At 47.1% G+C, this 16,804-nt stretch overlaps 1 protein-coding gene across 1 annotated transcript in view; it reads right to left on the reverse strand.

The window, feature by feature from the left end:
* The window catches only part of CIAPIN1 (cytokine induced apoptosis inhibitor 1), a 16,972-nt gene continuing 168 nt past the window's right edge, over positions 1-16,804 (reverse strand). The window contains exons 2-9 of the mRNA XM_043599281.1: positions 11,070-11,245; positions 10,462-10,614; positions 8,930-9,006; positions 7,070-7,238; positions 5,544-5,617; positions 4,543-4,658; positions 1,235-1,316; positions 1-712 (exon numbers count right to left, since the gene is read on the reverse strand). Of these exons, the coding sequence (XP_043455216.1) occupies positions 602-712; positions 1,235-1,316; positions 4,543-4,658; positions 5,544-5,617; positions 7,070-7,238; positions 8,930-9,006; positions 10,462-10,614; positions 11,070-11,226 (939 nt within the window). The 5' untranslated portion in view covers positions 11,227-11,245 and the 3' untranslated portion in view covers positions 1-601. The remainder of the gene's footprint in view (positions 713-1,234; positions 1,317-4,542; positions 4,659-5,543; positions 5,618-7,069; positions 7,239-8,929; positions 9,007-10,461; positions 10,615-11,069; positions 11,246-16,804) is intronic.

Below are 16,804 nucleotides of genomic sequence, written 5' to 3' on the forward strand. Positions count from 1 at the left end.
TGCAGAAGTACACAACTTTAATGACTGTAGAGTAACAGAAACCACAGGACAGGTACGATACAGTAAAACAGGGATGGGGTGGGGTGGGGATAAAAGGACAGAGGGACACTGAATATGATCACAGCAACCAATGGGTGATTCCTTTGGTGCCCTGAGGTCATGAGACACTTGACTCCTGTCACCAACAACTGCAGGTTGAGTAAACCACCAGCTCTGGAAGACAGGCAGTGGCACTATTGCTGAGCTTAGAATCGGGGCAGGGCCTCCGTCACAGAGTGTTAATACTCTGAGTGTGAGGTCAGCACTGTGACATCAGGAGAGGGGCCTCCTCAGGACGCACTCCCGTTCCCTCACACTAGGTGGAGAAAGAGGTCCTCTGACTCAGAGTAACCAGGCCCCATTAACCTTGGTCTTTGGATACATAGCAGCGCTGCACCCCACTGCACCCCACAGCCAGCTTTGCACTGTTTACCCAGCACCCCCTGCAATCGGAGTTCGCGCAGAGAGTGAGCACATCCAGAGGAGGTGGGAGGAACCACGGCGGTGGGACTCGAGGGGCAGGAGCTGGCCGAGGAGCAGAGGTGCGCCACGGCAGCCCCTCCTAGGCGTCACTGAGATTGCTGGCGCTCAGGAGTACCTGCTCCCCAGGTTTGAAGGCCGGCATCCCAAGGTAGGGGCAGCTGGCACAGCGGAAGGCATCGCCCAGGTAGCACTGTTGAGGGAAGAGACAGTCATACGGGGAAGTGGAGGGTCAGCGTGTCCCAGATTCATGGGCAAGAAAGGGATCCCTCGTTTCCTGACATGGCCATAGAGGCCCGATGGGAACGGCCGGTGCATATGTAGGTCCGACTGAGATCCAGATACCAAGACTATTTAAGATCTCCGGTTTTACGAAAATCAGCGGTCTGGAGAAGTTCCTTAGAGGCCGTATTTCTATATTCTCAGCAGTTCAAATCATAGCCAAGCTCAGCCACATGGCTGAAGAGCATCTGGCCACGACGAAGTGGGAAGAACGGGGCCCAAACCGAGAAATGACAAGAGCTCCCCCCAGGGTGCGGGCATGCCGGCCCAGTCTCAGACGATGACCTCTCTCCTGCACACACGTTCTCACGTATTTGCCTAATTAGATATCTGGGCAGGAAGTGAGAGCGGGAGCTAGTCTGTGCTGGGTTTAGGATGATGCCCAATACCACTGGGGGTTTTGTGAATACTGAGTAAAGATCCAGATATTTACGTTTCCACAAGCCGACTTGGGCTGGGAGCTCGCCTGTTCCTTTGACTTCTCTCTTTCCAGTTCTTCTGCGAGGCCACAGGTGCTGGGGGGACATCAGTAGCTTGTGAGTGAGACGAGCCACCACCCAGGGGCTCCAAATCCTTGGCAGAGCCCAAGCCCGCCCTCACACTTTTCTCTTTACACCAGGATGTCTTAACGCACACGCCCACAGGGCCAGGCTGATGATGTAAGTGTGAGGCCGTTTAGGGAGACAGAGTGGTGGGGAGCGGGTGGCCCCGAGGGAAAAGCCCTGTCTACACAGGCCGGCCACTACTCAGCTTCGGCCGATTAACACACTGGGGAGAAGCAGACAGTGTTGGCACATTTTCCAAAGCTAAGGACAAACAGAAAAAAGAAAAAACTGGATTTTTACTTGAAATCTCCTGATTTGTGAATGCTGGCAACTTTCACACTTAAAAAAAAAAAACACCGATGACTCAGCAAGCCCACACGCCACCATTTAACTTTTTACCACCCTTTCCGTCCATGAAACAAATGCAAAAATACTAAGACCAGCGTTTTCCAGGTTAAGAGGACAGATTGAACTCATGCCTCTACTTTACTTTCCCTCAAGGTCCCACCAAAACTGGAGTGAACACATAACCCCCCAATGACAGGGGCTACGGGAAAGGGGACAGCAGCAATGCGGTGCCAGGTGCTGCAAAGCAGGAGGGGAAGAAGTGACTCTGACTGAGGGGAGCTGAACTCTGAGCAGGCAGTGAGGAAGCCAACACCATGTAGGTGGCCGACCCCCAACCCACATCACACCCCAAACCCTCCAAAGGAACTGCCTGCACCAGAAAGGCCCTTCCTTCTCTGCGAATTCTAATACCCCAAAGGGAAAGACCCAGAGATACTGACTTGGCCGAGTCCCCCACAAGCCCACCCTGGCTCCTGTCACTAAAGCACAGCCAACAAACTCCCCGCTGAGCTCAGGGCTCCCAGGGAGCTTTCTGTCCTCCACTCTTATCTTGGAGACAACCAAGATTCGTGGGAGGTAGAAGGCCTCTACCTCGAAGTGAGAGACCAAGCTAAAAAAAAAAAAAAAAAAAGGCAACTTGGAAGAAACAGAGACTATGCAGGGAGGAAAAAACCTACAAAGAACTATCACTAACCTCGGGAAAAAAGAGAAGAGATCACACCCACAAAATAAAAATAGGACACTGTGCTAAAAAAAAAAAAAAAAAAAAAAGAAAGAAGTCAAAACAAAAATGGAATCTTAGAAATTAAAAACATGGTGGTAGAGGGGCACCCTGGGTGGGTCAGTCAGTAAAGCTTCTGACTCTCGGTTTTGGCTCAGGTCATGACCTCATGGTTTGTGGGATCGAGCCCTGTGTCAGGCTCTCCGCTAACAGTGAGGAGCCTGCTTGGGATCCTCTCTCCCCCTGCCCCCCCCCCACGTGCACACATGTGTGCTCATGCTCTCTCAAAAATAAATATTAAAAAAACGTAACCATGATAGAAATAAAATAACTTAACAAAAGGTGTAGAGGATAAACCTGCAGAATTTCCCAGAAAGTAAAGCATAAAGAAAATGTGAAAGAAAAAAATTTACAGGACTATTAAAGGGATCCAACATCTTGAGTAACAGGTCACAGAGAAAACAAAGGGAGAAGACAAAAATGGTATACAAAATTAAAGAACATTTCCCAAGCTATGGACGTGGCTTCTAGACTGAAAAGGTGTATCGAGTGGCTAGTGCAAGAGATGTGAACAGACCCCTCTTCAAGACATATTGCAAAATGATACTGGGGATAAAGACAATTCTACAAACTTCCAAAATGGAAAAAGAGGTCTTACAGAAAGATCAAGAAACTGAATGGCCCCAGATACCTCTTCACAGAAATGTCCTCAAAATGATGTAAGAAAATTATTTCCAATCTAGATTTCCATACCTAAATTAGCAATCATGTATGAGAACAGAAAAAAGGCATTTTTAGCCACACAAAGTGTGCAAAACAAAATTTACCTCTCAAGTAGCTTTTCTTTTTTTTTTTTTAAATTTTTTTTTTCAACGTTTATTTATTTTTGGGACAGAGAGAGCCAGAGCATGAATGGGGGAGGGGCAGAGAGAGAGGGAGACACAGAATCGGAAACAGGCTCCAGGCTCTGAGCCATCCGCCCAGAGCCTGACGCGGGGCTCGAACTCACGGACCGCGAGATCGTGACCTGGCTGAAGTTGGACGCTTAACCGACTGCGCCACCCAGGCGCCCCTCAAGTAGCTTTTCTAAAAAAAACTATTAGAGAATGGACTCTACCAAGAGAAAAGAGAAAACCAAGAAAGAAGCAAGGGATACAAAACACGGAAAAGCTAACGTAAGGCAGACGGAAGGGAACCCTCAGGGGAACAGTGAAGGGGACTCCCAAGATTTCCGCACTGCTGGGGACAAGGTCACACGTGTGCATGGGGCAGGGGCACGAGAGACAGACACGCTGAAGGCTGCCACTGTCACCAACCAAGCTGCCAACAGGCCACTCTTTTACCCGAGGGTGGGCAAGCCAGCCCAGGGCCTTGGCTTATGTTGACCGTGTGCGGGCGACACTCAGCGTGCCCTCCCCCCACACCCGGAGGCTTTGCCGAGGACACGTGTGTTCTGCCGTGGTTGCTCCGCACAGGAGAGCTCTGGTCCCGGCGGGTTTGGATCAGAACACGTAGAGCAGTCCCTCCCTCTGACCACACTTCTGCTGGTCGCCAGTCACTGCGTCACTCTGCGGCCCTGCCAGCGCTCTCCCTGTGCCAGGCCCTTGGTTTCCAAGAACTCCCTCGTGACTCTTTCTACTGACTCCCGTGGAAGGGACCCAGTCCAGACTGCAGATCTTATCTTTCACCGGGAGACTTCACAGATGTGGAATATTGACCTGTCCTTGCCTCATCGGGGGTGGGCTTACTACTCAGGTCTTCACGACTGAAGAATGTATTATTTGGAGCTTCGCACTAGGTGGTAAACTATCAAATAAGCCAAGAATGATTAACATAAACTTGGGAGAATGGTAATTTGTGACAAGAGGGAGCAAGACGCAGCTGAGGGAGCCTGTCGAGTGGACTTCTGAGATACTAGTCATGTTTCCGATTCTTCACCTGGGTAATCAGTACACAGGTGTTCGTTTCATTACTGTTTAAAGTGTACCTGATTAAAAAAGTCCTCTGTATATAGGATAAATTTCACTATAAAATATATATTTTAACAACAGTCAAGTATTCCGATTCCTTGAGACTCAAGAAGCCACTAGAAGCAGCCCGGCAGACCCTGCTTCTGCCAGCACTCACCAATTTTTGCAGGCCTTCCTCTTTTTCCCTTCTCCACATGAAGGAGCCCGCAGGGAAGCTGGATCCGGCTTCTTAAAATCTTCTGGATCCAGCAGCTCATCGGAGTCGATGAGATCCTGGAGAGTGTTCGAAGAAGTTAGTGACACGGTCACGATCTCTGCTAACAGAAGGCTGAAAAAAGGGTTGTGGTGGCAGTGGGTTTATAGGGTCCACGTAAAGAGGGTCTCCACTGCCCTATTCTGGGCTGATCATCACACTCCAGCTGACCACTGGAGGGATCTAAACTATGTCCACAGAAGATGCATTCGGTTGTGAGGGGACTGGGAAGTAATTTACAATGTGCAGAGAATGTGAGTGCGTGTGTATGTAGGGAGGGAGCAGGAAGAACAAAAAGAAAAGTGTTATATTTATTCAAATATATGAAGGGCTGTCATGTGAAAAAGGGAATGAAATATGTTTTATATCATTCCCGAGAAAAAGACAAATAACGATACATACATGTGTGCAATTCTTTGATAAAATGTGTGGACAATTCATCTGTAAGCTCTACAGGGGCATGAACCGTAGCCCATCCTGCTATCTCCAGAATTTCAACGGTGGCAGAAATAAAGAACTTTACTATAGACAGTACTGATCAAAGATGGGAAAGTGTTGCTCTTAAGACAGTGAGCGTTCAGTGACTTGCCCAGACAAAGGAGCCAATAAAATAAAGCTGACAAACTTTTTTCAGGTTCACGCATGCCCACAAGAATCTTTAACATATCACATGAAGTGAGAACAAGAAAACCTGTGAGGAAAAGAGATGCCGAAAAAGAAATGTAAAATGCCACCAATGCGGAGTTCCCTCCTGAATCAAAAATGGCAGTGACAGGCACAGCCGCAGTGCTGGGCTTTACGGCTGCAAGTCCGGAGAGGCCACTCCCAATGACAACCACTCATACCCGCAGCAAGGCCTACAAGAAAGCAGCGCAGAGCCCGCAGTGCCCACAGTGCCCGCTCACCACGCTCTCGTCCTCCATGTCGTTGGCTGAGAGGGTCCAGAGCTTGGCCGCTGCAGGGTCCACGGCAGGCTTCACTGAGTCCAACCCACAAAAGAAAAAGAGCTCCATAAAAGCAGCCAGAGACAAACCACAGGCATACGTGAGCCTTCTACTGAGACTCTGGGAGGGGACGCTGGACTGGGAGTCAAAAGACTTGGGTCCGAGGCCCAGCTCTACCACTTAGAGAAGGCACGGCCTGGGGCCGATTGCTTTGCAGTGACAGAAGCCATCATTTGCTAAGCACTTGCTTTGTGTCAGATACTATGGTAAGTATTTCATATATGCTACCTAATTAAATCCTGGTAAGAATCTTACAAGCTAAGTATGTGGTGTCCTAATTTTATAGGTGAGGAAGCTGGTTCCCACATTTAGGCCACTTTTACAGTAAAGAGCCACAAACAGGAGTCTGTCCAATGCTTCTGACTTCACTCCATGTTGCTGTGTCCTTATCTTCATTTCCACCCCTAGAACCTGGGGCTAATCGTACTCCCTACACCTACTGCAGGGAGATCTGAAGATCAGAGAGAAAGTTGCCAAAAACCATCATAAATAGCAAAGCTTCTGACTCACGTGAACCTGTCACGTACAAGAAAATCGGCTCCAGAGCCGGTGGCGGTGGTGTAACACAAACCAGCTGCAGACACAAGCCTCACACCTCCCGGCTCTATCTGGGTCAGGGGTGGGGTGCAAGGAAGGCCCTGAAAGAGCGGAGCCCCGAGTCTGTGGGCAGGTCCTCAGATGGGCCTTGGGGCTAAGTGCATCTCCACAGATCACTGTGCAGCTGAATGCTCAGGCCTTCCGCAAGGCAAACCGCTCATCGAAGCCGTCCCTACCCATTCTGGAACCATGACCCCGAAGGCTGGGATTCCAGAGGATTTCTTAAAAGATTTTGGCTGGCCAGTCAAAGCAGAGCAGTGTGAACGTACCTGTAAATTTTCGCATATTTCACAGCTGGGACAATTTCTCTCAATTCGGGCCTCATGTAATAGTGATCAGAAGGGTGAAGGGGTGGCAAAGGGCAAGTGCAACTTTCTGAGAAGAAATATGTTCACAAGTGGCTTAAGATCCTCAAAGTAAGAGAAGCTGACTTTACTAGCATGGAAAAGACACACAGGAAGAGGAGCAGGGCACTCTTAGTGGCCATGACCACCAGTGGGAGATCTTCTGAGAATAAATGTCATGGTTCTGGGGTGTGGAAAGACTTTGTGAGCTAAACCACATGCTCAGACCTCTAGAATCTGGAGGCCTCAGTGTGTTCTGGTACAGAAGGGGTTGAATTAAGTAATACCTATGCATTATGTCAGATGTGGATCTGAATCTGCCCAGGACAATAGTACATTAAACATTCTTCCATTAGGAAATGACTGAAATTAAGGAAGGAGTGGTCCTCTAGAGACATCACTGCCTCTATTCAGATCTCTGGCTCGATGTCTCACATGTCCTTCTAGGTCCACCTGGACAGAACAAGGTCCTCAGGCCAGTCTTACCTGGAGGAGAAGACTTCTTGGCAATAGAAAGCTTCAGTTGACTAGAAGAACCCACTTCAAAGTTGGGTTTTTTGCCTGTGATGCGCACAGAGAGCAAGCTGTCACTTTGGTAACCCAGATGTTCCTGGACAGACTGTACCTCTTCGGGGCTCAAGGGTTCCCGCAGCAGCTGGAATTCAAGACACCAAAAGCATTAGGCCACACTCTTTCCACAAAATAACGTTGTACTATGTCTACCTATACAGGCGTCAAATACTCATTTCTGTGTACTAAACATATAGTAGTACCAGATGACAGATGTCACCTCATGCCTCACATTCGGTTTCTCAGTGACCTGCCCCTAGAGTGTCATTCCGTCTGTGTGCTTACTTTGAGCCAACCCTAAATTATTTACCAGACACCTGTCTATTAGGTACAAGGCACTATGCGAGTCATTCTGCGGGTTGTAATGATTATGATTATGAAGATGAATCAGACATGTTGAACAGACATGTTGAAAAGGATCACAGCCTACAGCAGGAAAGCATGCCCACAACAAAGAGAGTGGAAATGAATTAGAGAAAAAGGACCATGCAGGAGGGAAATGTTTTCTTGGGAAGAAGTAGCAGACGATTGATAAAGGTAGAAAAAAATGTGGAAATGCCACCTCTCTGCCCAACAACTACAGAATGGTTAAATAAATCTTAGCCCATCCATAGCACTCAATATTGTCACATCATCATTAAGGATGAGGGGCAATGCACTGAAGGTGGGCAAATGTCAAAGATATTTAGGGGTGCCTGGGGGGCTCAGTCAGTTAAGTGTCTGACTCTTGGTTTCAGCTCAGGTCATGATTTCATGGGTTCATGGGATCGAGTCCCATATGGGACTCTGCACTGACAGTGTGGAACTTGCTTGGGATTCTCTCTCTGCCCCTCCCCTGCTCGTGCTCGCTCTCTCTCTCTCTCTCTCTCTCTCTCTCAAAATAAATAAATAAACATTAAAAAAAAAAGACATTTAAAGGTGGGGGGAAAAGCTAGTGACTGAATAATGTATATATACAACCTTATTTACACTTAAAAAAGTCTCTCTTACACACACGCGTAAATATATAAAAAAGGTCTTAGCAGCCACACACAAAAAATGTGTTGGTGGCTTCCCCTGGGAAGGGAAGCGTGAGGAAGGCCTGCACGTCACTTTATGTTTATATGCTTTAGTATTAATTGAATTTTGATGAGCATCTTATTTAGAATATAAAACAGAAACCCTAAACTAAGAAAAAAATAAGAAAGAGTGGGTGTAAAGAAACTAAGGCCCTAGGTCATGTGGCAAACAGGTGGTATATCAGCGATCATGGTATAGCACTCACCTCTCATATAAGAAAACTTCAACATCAAAGAATGTAGAAAATATGAACACCTCCATTTAACCTCAGTATTTCTACTGAACTATCAGAGACGGCATTCCCATTCCCACCCCCCAACCTGCTCCAGCCTCCCACCAAATACCTGAGGACGGTCCCGGTGCCTGTGTCGCTCTTGGGCCTAGGATTTGTGTCCATTAAGGGACCTGTGTTGCGCTCTCCCTGCCACCGTGGCCACCACCCCCACACCAGTACTGAGACTGGAACACGCCCCAACCCACATGGGCGCAAGCTGAGTCTCTTCAAAGGACAGGTGTTCCAGAAAGTTCTGTCTTTTGCGGCATCACGTATCTTAGACACAAAGCACTTCCCGGCTTGCTTCCTAGCGTACGCGACACTGTGCACCTCACCTTCAGGGCTGTTACTCCCCTGAGTTTCTCTGTACTGACTCACAGAGATCCTGGGTGTGGTCGCCCAAGGCTTCAATTCCCAGCAAAGAACGTTGTCTACCAACATACCTCTTTCACTTCCACGAGACCAGAAAGAGTCAGGGCCGAGCACAGCTTAGATGTCGTTCTCACTTTGCTATTGTTAACTGCCGAGAGGAAAACCCCAATTAGTACTTCATGGGACAAAGCAGGGAAAATAATAAAGGCTCCATCCGATTTGGGTCAGCAGCCAATAAAACAGAAATGGTGAAGGCATTCTGACACATGCTTTTGGTTGGTCAAAGTGCTCTTACCTGTGCTCTTAAGTGTCATATAGTACTTCCATTGTTACTGTTTCTTCTCACTCTTGGCTTCTTGGAAATACCTTCCAGGGGATGTTGGATAACGAGTGAGAAAGAGGCTGAGGAAACGTAAGGCACTGACATTCTCTCTGTACACTTCTGGCAGACACTGTGTGCAGCCACCCGAACTCTACGTTCCCAGCAAAGAATGCTGGTCGTCTGCGGTCTGCGTCTCAAATTTATACGTCCGCACAAACACCTCTACGCATTTCAAAATACATTCGTTCTCTTATTGTGTTTTAAGTTAAGTCATCACATATTGATGGAAAAAGTTAAAAAATTCAGAATTGGACGGTGTTTTGACAGCTTCACCACGGAGCAAAAACGAGAGGCTTTTACCTCCTGGATTCCATCATTAGTTTCACACGAGTCAACAAGACCACTCATCACTCCCAGACTTCCAGTCATTATTTTCTAACTTGTTATTCTGAAGTAACTATAGGTGCATAAGTTTTGTTTTGCTTTGTTTTAAAAAGGGCTGTTCGCCTCGTTCCCCCCACCCCCAAGGTAACATCTGACAAGATCGGGTGCATTCAGGGTGGTATGGCCATAGAGGCCCCCGCCATGCTAACATCTCACAACTACAGCACACCGGTGAAGACCAGGAAATTGTCACCGGGAGTCCACGGCGCTACCCAGATGTCACCAGTTTTACGTGAGCTTGCTTGCGTGTGTGCAGCCCTGTGCAACCTTACCACGCTTGCAGCTTTGTGGGAGCACTACCACAGTGAGGATCCAGGATGCTCCATCACAAGGAGCCCTCTGACGACCCCTTTACCGCCTCACACATCCTCTGCCTCCCGCTCCTAACCCGTGGCAACCCTCAATGTGGTCCCCATTGCTATAACTTTGCTATTTCAAGAATGTTGCATGAACAGAAGCACACAGCATGCAACCTTCTGAGCCTGGTTTTTTCTCACTCGGCACGATTCCCTGGAGGGTCATCCAAGTTGCTGCACGTATGAGGAGCTTATTCCTTTTTGTTGCTCCAGAGTTTTCCATGGTACGGACGTACCACAGTTTAACCAGCCAGCCTGTTGAAGGACCCAGCCATTGTCAGATGGGCAGTTTCCTTCTATTTTACTACCGAACGGATCAAAGGTCACAATTCCTTCAGGTGCCCTGCTTCAGATTTGTACAATCATTTACCACCAAGGAGAAGGATCTCCAAATGATACCTCCTACTCAGAGAGATGCAGTAAACATACCTAAAGATGGAACGCTGTTAAATTCTAGTCTTTCAAAGGAAGATTTACTTACCTACAGCTGTCTCTACTGGCTCTTTCAGAAAGAGACATCCACCGGGCCGAAGGATCCGGGCCATCTCGGCCAAAATCTCAGCGCTGTGCAGAGTGGTGCTCCCAGGAATTACACCCGACAAAATAACGTCAAAGCTAGATTCTTTGTGGGCAGCTGAAAAGAAGGAAGACTCTACTCAGCAAGCACCTGGGCCCCGGAGGCAATCTGCCAACCCCTGCCAAGCCCCCCTCGAGGGCTGTAGGCCTGGCCCTGGAAGAATAAACACCACCCCCTCAAGCAAATGTTACGAGGCCACCATCACTAGCAAGAGGGGCAATGAAGCTGCTGTTCTCCCTCAGTCTTACTAATTTTGTATCCTTTCCTATGTTTAGGGAAAGGAGTAAAAAAGAAAGGTGGCTTAAAAAATGCGGAATATTTAATAAGAAACAACAGACTTCTACAAATCAACTACACTCTGAAGTCCACTGTATCTCAACTGAAAAACAGCAGCGTGGCCACCCACTGCTATTGTCTGCCACCCAAAACAACTCGGACATTGAGGAACCACACAAATGCAGCATCCCACCAACCCCTGCCGCCCTGCAAAGACGATGTGTGCAGGCACTCACACTGCAACAGCTGGCTGATGTTTTCCACAGACACCTGGCCCTCGTCGCCGGTTAACGTTCGAAGCTTCTCCACCAGATCTTTTAGAGCCTTCGCCGGGGATGACTGATCCCAGATCACTGCCACAAACTGGCCAGCCGAGACCCCGTAATCTGCCATTCCTGCAGTGCCGAAGGACCTACAGATGACGAGACAAAGGAAAGTCAAGACGGAGCAGAGACAAAAGCATCATTTAATCCATGAGGAACCATCAAATGTGATTAGAATCACCACCTTAATTCGGACCTCTCTCCAGGGAATGCTGACCACATTAGAATATCTTCCTGTAGGGGCGCCTGGGTGGCGCAGTCGGTTAAGCGTCCGACTTCAGCCAGGTCACGATCTCGCGGTCCGTGAGTTCGAGCCCTGCGTCAGGCTCTGGGCTGATGGCTCAGAGTCTGGAGCCTGTTTCGGATTCTGTGTCTCCCTCTCTCTCTGCCCCTCCCCCGTTCATGCTCTGTCTCTCGCTGTCCCAAAAATAAATAAACGTTGAAAAAAAAAAAAAAAAAGAATATCTTCCTGTAGATGCTAGAGAGGTGAAGAAATGAACCCATCTCAACGGATCATAACCCCAACTTTCCCAAACAAGGCAGGTTGCTTCCCTGATGAGAGGCCTGTCTTGGCAGTCAAGTTAGGAAGTTGAAGGTAGAAAGATTATTTCTGCTTTGATTTGAGACAACTCAGCTTGAACAGAATATAAAACACACAAGACGCTCATTAGGCAAAAGTAGGACTCAGTAAAGAAGGCCAATAAATGGGCAGATATAACCCAACCACAAGCTTAATGTTTCTTTAGAAAAAAGACAACATATTTATTTTTTTTATTTTTTTTTAATGTTTATTTATTTTTGAGAGACAGAGGGATACAGTGCAAGCCAGGGAGGGGCAGAGAGAGAGGGAGACACAGAATCCAAAGCAGGCTCCAGGCTCCGAGCTGTCAGCACGGAGCCTGACGCGGGACTTGAACCCACAAACTGTGAGATCATGACCTGAGCTGAAGTCAGATGCTTAACGGACTGAGCCACCCAGGCGCCCCAGAAGACAACATATTTAAATTTAGCAAATTGAATAATGATATTTTCCCTTTCATCAAAATATGAAAATTCAATTCCATTGAATCTGCAATGATCAATACTACCTACTGTCTTTAACGTTTAATGTTAGTTACCCAGACTGTTCAAAACACTTAAAATACATTATCTCAAATGAACCTCAGCACAACCTTAAACTAAATATTCCCATTTTACAGCTATAAAACTGAAGCCATGGACTTGCCAGGTCACACAACTAATAAATGTTGTGAGATAAAGACCTGGAATTTGAATCCAAATCCATAGGACTGTAAAGCCCATGCTTTTAACCTATGGAAATCCCCTCCCCCCACCACCTTGAGGCAACTTTCTCTTCCACTGGATACTGAGATGAGTCTAGAATGTGCTCACAATGAAATCAGGTCAGGCGATAGCATTCTACTTGGCTCCTCCTTTCTTTCTTAAACATTAATGCCACCAAGTTTCCAACCTAAAATAGCTCTAATAAATGGCATAAAGGCAGAAGCCGTGGTAGCCAGGTCAAGCATGGATCAGTGTTGTGCTGAACACTCCTGTCTTCTGCAGAAGTGGCTAACTCAGTCACAATTATGCCACCACAGGCACTCGGACTGAATTTAAGCCACGTCCACTACATTCTTCCGTCCTCAAAAATATTCACTTCAGGGGCGCCTGGGTGGCTCAGTCCGTTGAGAGCCAGACTTCAGCTCAGGTCATGATCTCGTGGTTCATGGGTTTGAGCCCCGCGTCAGGTTCTGTGCTGACAGCTTGGAGCCCGGAGCCTGCTTCGGATTCTGGGTCTCCCTCTCCTTCTGCACCTCCCCTGCTCATACTCTCTCTCTCTCAAAAATAAAATAAAAACTTAAAAATATTCACTTCAAACGACCTGCTCCCCCACCTACAAATCTTAGCCAAATTAGCCAGTCATCCTTAAATACTATAGTACTTTGGTTTTGTCACTCACTTCCTAAAGAAGTTTATTTTCTAGGTGAAATCAAGTCATTCTTCTGGAATCAGGTCCTCCATAAATAACCTGGCTCCACCTGGATCTCCCACTTCTCCAAAGTGAATCCCTCCTTGTTCTATGAAAAACCTTTGCCTTTTTGCTTTCATCATACCTTTTATCCAATTGCTTCCATGTAAAATGTCCACTTCTTATTATCCTGACCTGACTGCAAGCCCCAGTAAAAAGGATGCCAAGTATTATCAGACAAGCAACATTCCTTAGTCACTGAATCGTTTTTAAATCCTTAAAAAGTACACAATAAAGAAATGAAACTTTTAAGCTTTTAACAGGCACAGGATGTTGAGGAAGAACTCCCGCAAACATATATTTTTTTAAGTTTATTTATTTATTGTGAGAGAGAGAGAGAGAGAGTGAATGCATGTAAACAGGGGAGGGAGGGAGGAGGGAGGGAAGGGGTGGGGGTGGGGGATCCCAAGCAGGCTCCATGCTGTCAGCACAGAAGAACCAGCCAGGGAAAATAGGACCATGGATTGCTGGGCATCAGATTATAAGAAATAAAGAACTTGTTTCTAGAATGATGTTGGCACCAGGTTCTCTGCTGGGACAATAGAAAGTGACCAGCTCCCTGCCCACCAGCAACAACTACAAACCTTACACTGTACTCACAGAAAAAGCATCAAGAAAGAAAGAAGGTGCAAAAGTTTGTTAGAGCAAAACAAGCCAGGTGTCTAGACCTTTTCAGCAACCTTAAATGGAGGCAGTTTCTACAGAGCACAGGAATACAGATGAACTGGGCTTCTATCGACCACTGGACTGTCTACTTAGTACATGACCATGGGTTAGTTATTAGCCTCTTTTCCCATCAATAAAGAATAATAATTTCCTATTTTGCAAGGCTGCTGTACGAAGTAAATGCGAAGATAAGAATATGCAAAACATATTTTATGCAGATCCTCAGCAGGGTCTGCTGCACAGAGCTCAACAAAATAATATTCTAAGAGAACTCTTAGTTTTTGGTGGCCAGTTTATTTGCCTTTGCTTCAAAGAGTCCCTATAAAGCCTATTCTTTCTCCTCAGCTATGCCCACTGAGGACTCCCCAGGGAGAGATGTGAGGCTTCTTTCTCACTGTTAGAATTACACAGAAGAGCTGCACTTTATGACATCTTAGGCACTACTCCAGTGGGACTGTGTCAGCACATTAGAAGGATGTAAAATGCTTTGCATTCCATATCCCCCCAAACTAATCTTCTCTGGCAAGAGGGAGCTCATAAAATACATTTACTAAACATTAACCCTCAAAACGCAGACAGAGCCACCACTCTCGGCCAGCATTTTCCGAATAAAATGGGACACAATGTTCTTTAAAGTATCTAAAAGCCAAAGTGTGATACCTGTCATCGTCAGAGTTCTGTGTGGCTGTCAATCTGCCTTTTTAAAGCAACTCGAAGGAAAAAATGTCCAGCACCTAAGTCAACATACTTACAAGTGTGACTCAGTTTCATATCTAAAAAGAGGTGGAGTTGAAGAAGGCACTGTCACGTAACTGGCCTTGTTAAGCACTGCTCCAGCACTGCCTGCTATACACAAGTGCCCGTGGCTCTTCTCAAGTGCTACTGGCAGGCAGGGAAAGCAGATGTCTGAAAACAACTTCTGGAGATGCACTTGTTTATTTCTCAGGTACCCAATAAACATCAAATCTTGAGGCATTTGGCTCCTCTGAAGGATGAAGGGAGCCAAAAGGAAAAAAAGAAGATTGGGGCACCTGGGTGGCTCAGCCAGTTGAGCAACCGACTTTGGGTCAGGTCATGATCTCACAGTTCATGAGTTCAAGCCCCTCATCGGGCTTGGGCTATCAGCACAGAGCCTGCTTCAGATTTTCTGTCGCCCCACCCCTCTCTCTCTGCCCCTGCCCCCCCACCATAAAAACATTTTTAAAAAATAAGAAAAAAAAATAAGATTGAAGTTTGCATACCAGTTCTTACCAAAGATCAATCCTTTTAAGTCAGGTGGCTAAAAACTTCTAAGAATACTGAAAGTTCTCAAAAAGGAAACATTTAAATGTAATGAGCGTGTGTGTGTGCGCGCGCGCGCGCACACACACACACACACACACACACACACACACAGAGGGCAAGAAAACAAGAAACTCAAAGGAAAATGGAAGACTGTCTCCGGACAATTAGGTATGTGTCAAGAATTAAGAATTTCAGGAAGGATACCCCAGAGCTAGAATTTCCACAGGAAAGGCTCATTTGAGGATCGGTGGACAGAACTCAGAAAACAAAACCTCACAGATCAGTAGTGTTTTAATGAAATCCAGAGCTGTGGATCTGAAATTTTAACATCTGGGGAGTAGTTCTGGCTCAGAAGGGCTTTCTCCACATGCAGGCAGGGGAGGGCAAGATGTTTTGAAAAGACTAGCTGATAAGCATTGTGCAAAAGAGATACAAAGACAAGGGTCTAACTGCAAACACAAAATTTACAGAATGACATGCTTTGTTCCTGTCATCAGTTATTCCTAACATGGAAACCATGTACTTTTCCCTGTTAATATGAAGCCTTCCCTGATGACAGATATCACAGGGAGGCACTCTGCATTTACACTTCAGTTTAGTGCCTGGTCCATGACCTCCCTGAGTCATTCAGAGAGCGGCACTTAATGTCAGAATGGACACCACCAACCTTTCCTAAACTTGCAGAGTCTACAAGTCACCTGGGGGCTTTGTTAAAATAAGATTCCTGGACTGCACCCAGATGTACTGAATCAACACTCCAGGAGAAAGACCTGGGTACCCAATTTATTAGCAAGCATCCTGGATGGTTCTTTTGATCTGGCAAGTTTGGGAAATATTAAATTATACTGCTGAAAAGATGACCACAGGCCCCAAATGGAGCCACTTGTGCTAAGCACACATCATCTACAAACTGAAACTAACAGCTAACTTAATTGTGGTTTCTACCTTCTCCAGGGATGTAATCTCAATTCAGGGGTCAGTTTGGAATTTTAGTCAGCATTAGTAAGGTAATCTGCCTAACAGACCCCTTCTGTCCCCTTGCCTGAAATAATCCCCTCCCCCCATTATGACTTCCCTGTCTCACCCCCTCTGCCTTTAAAAAAAACCTTTACTTGGGATGGGATGCCCAATTCATGAATTGTTCAATAAAGCCAATTAGATCTTTAAAAGTTACTCGGTTACTTTTTTGTTATTTAATAACACCAACTCCACACTTTGGAGATTCTGGCAAGTCACTGGCTCAAAATTACAACCTGGGGGTTAAGTACCCCCCCCTCCCCCAAAGACCGAGGCTTCAGCTCCCCCAGTGTTTGAGACGAGGGCCTGAGGTCCAAGGTCACAACGGCTGGCTATTAGCAGAAGCAGGTCTTGAAGGACCCAGGTCTTGGGGACGCAAGGTCAAGGCTCCTCCTCAGCGCGCTGACTTCGGAGCCTCAGACCTCGGGCCGGCAGCGCATGAGAGGAGGCAGCCCGGGAAGGTCAGAAGCCACCACAGCGCAGGAGCCCGAGACAGGCAGGGCCGGCCACCCCCCCCCCCCCCCCCCCGCCCATACGGGCTCCCCGGGCAAAAGCCCGCCGAGCTCCCCTGGGAGGTGGTCATGGCTCCGTGTTCACCGAGGGACGGGGCTGGGAATAGGAAACAAGAGGCTCCAGGGGCGAGGATGGG

Source organism: Prionailurus bengalensis, chromosome E2 (genome assembly GCF_016509475.1).
Source record: "Prionailurus bengalensis isolate Pbe53 chromosome E2, Fcat_Pben_1.1_paternal_pri, whole genome shotgun sequence".
Classification (NCBI taxonomy): Eukaryota; Metazoa; Chordata; class Mammalia; order Carnivora; family Felidae; genus Prionailurus; species Prionailurus bengalensis.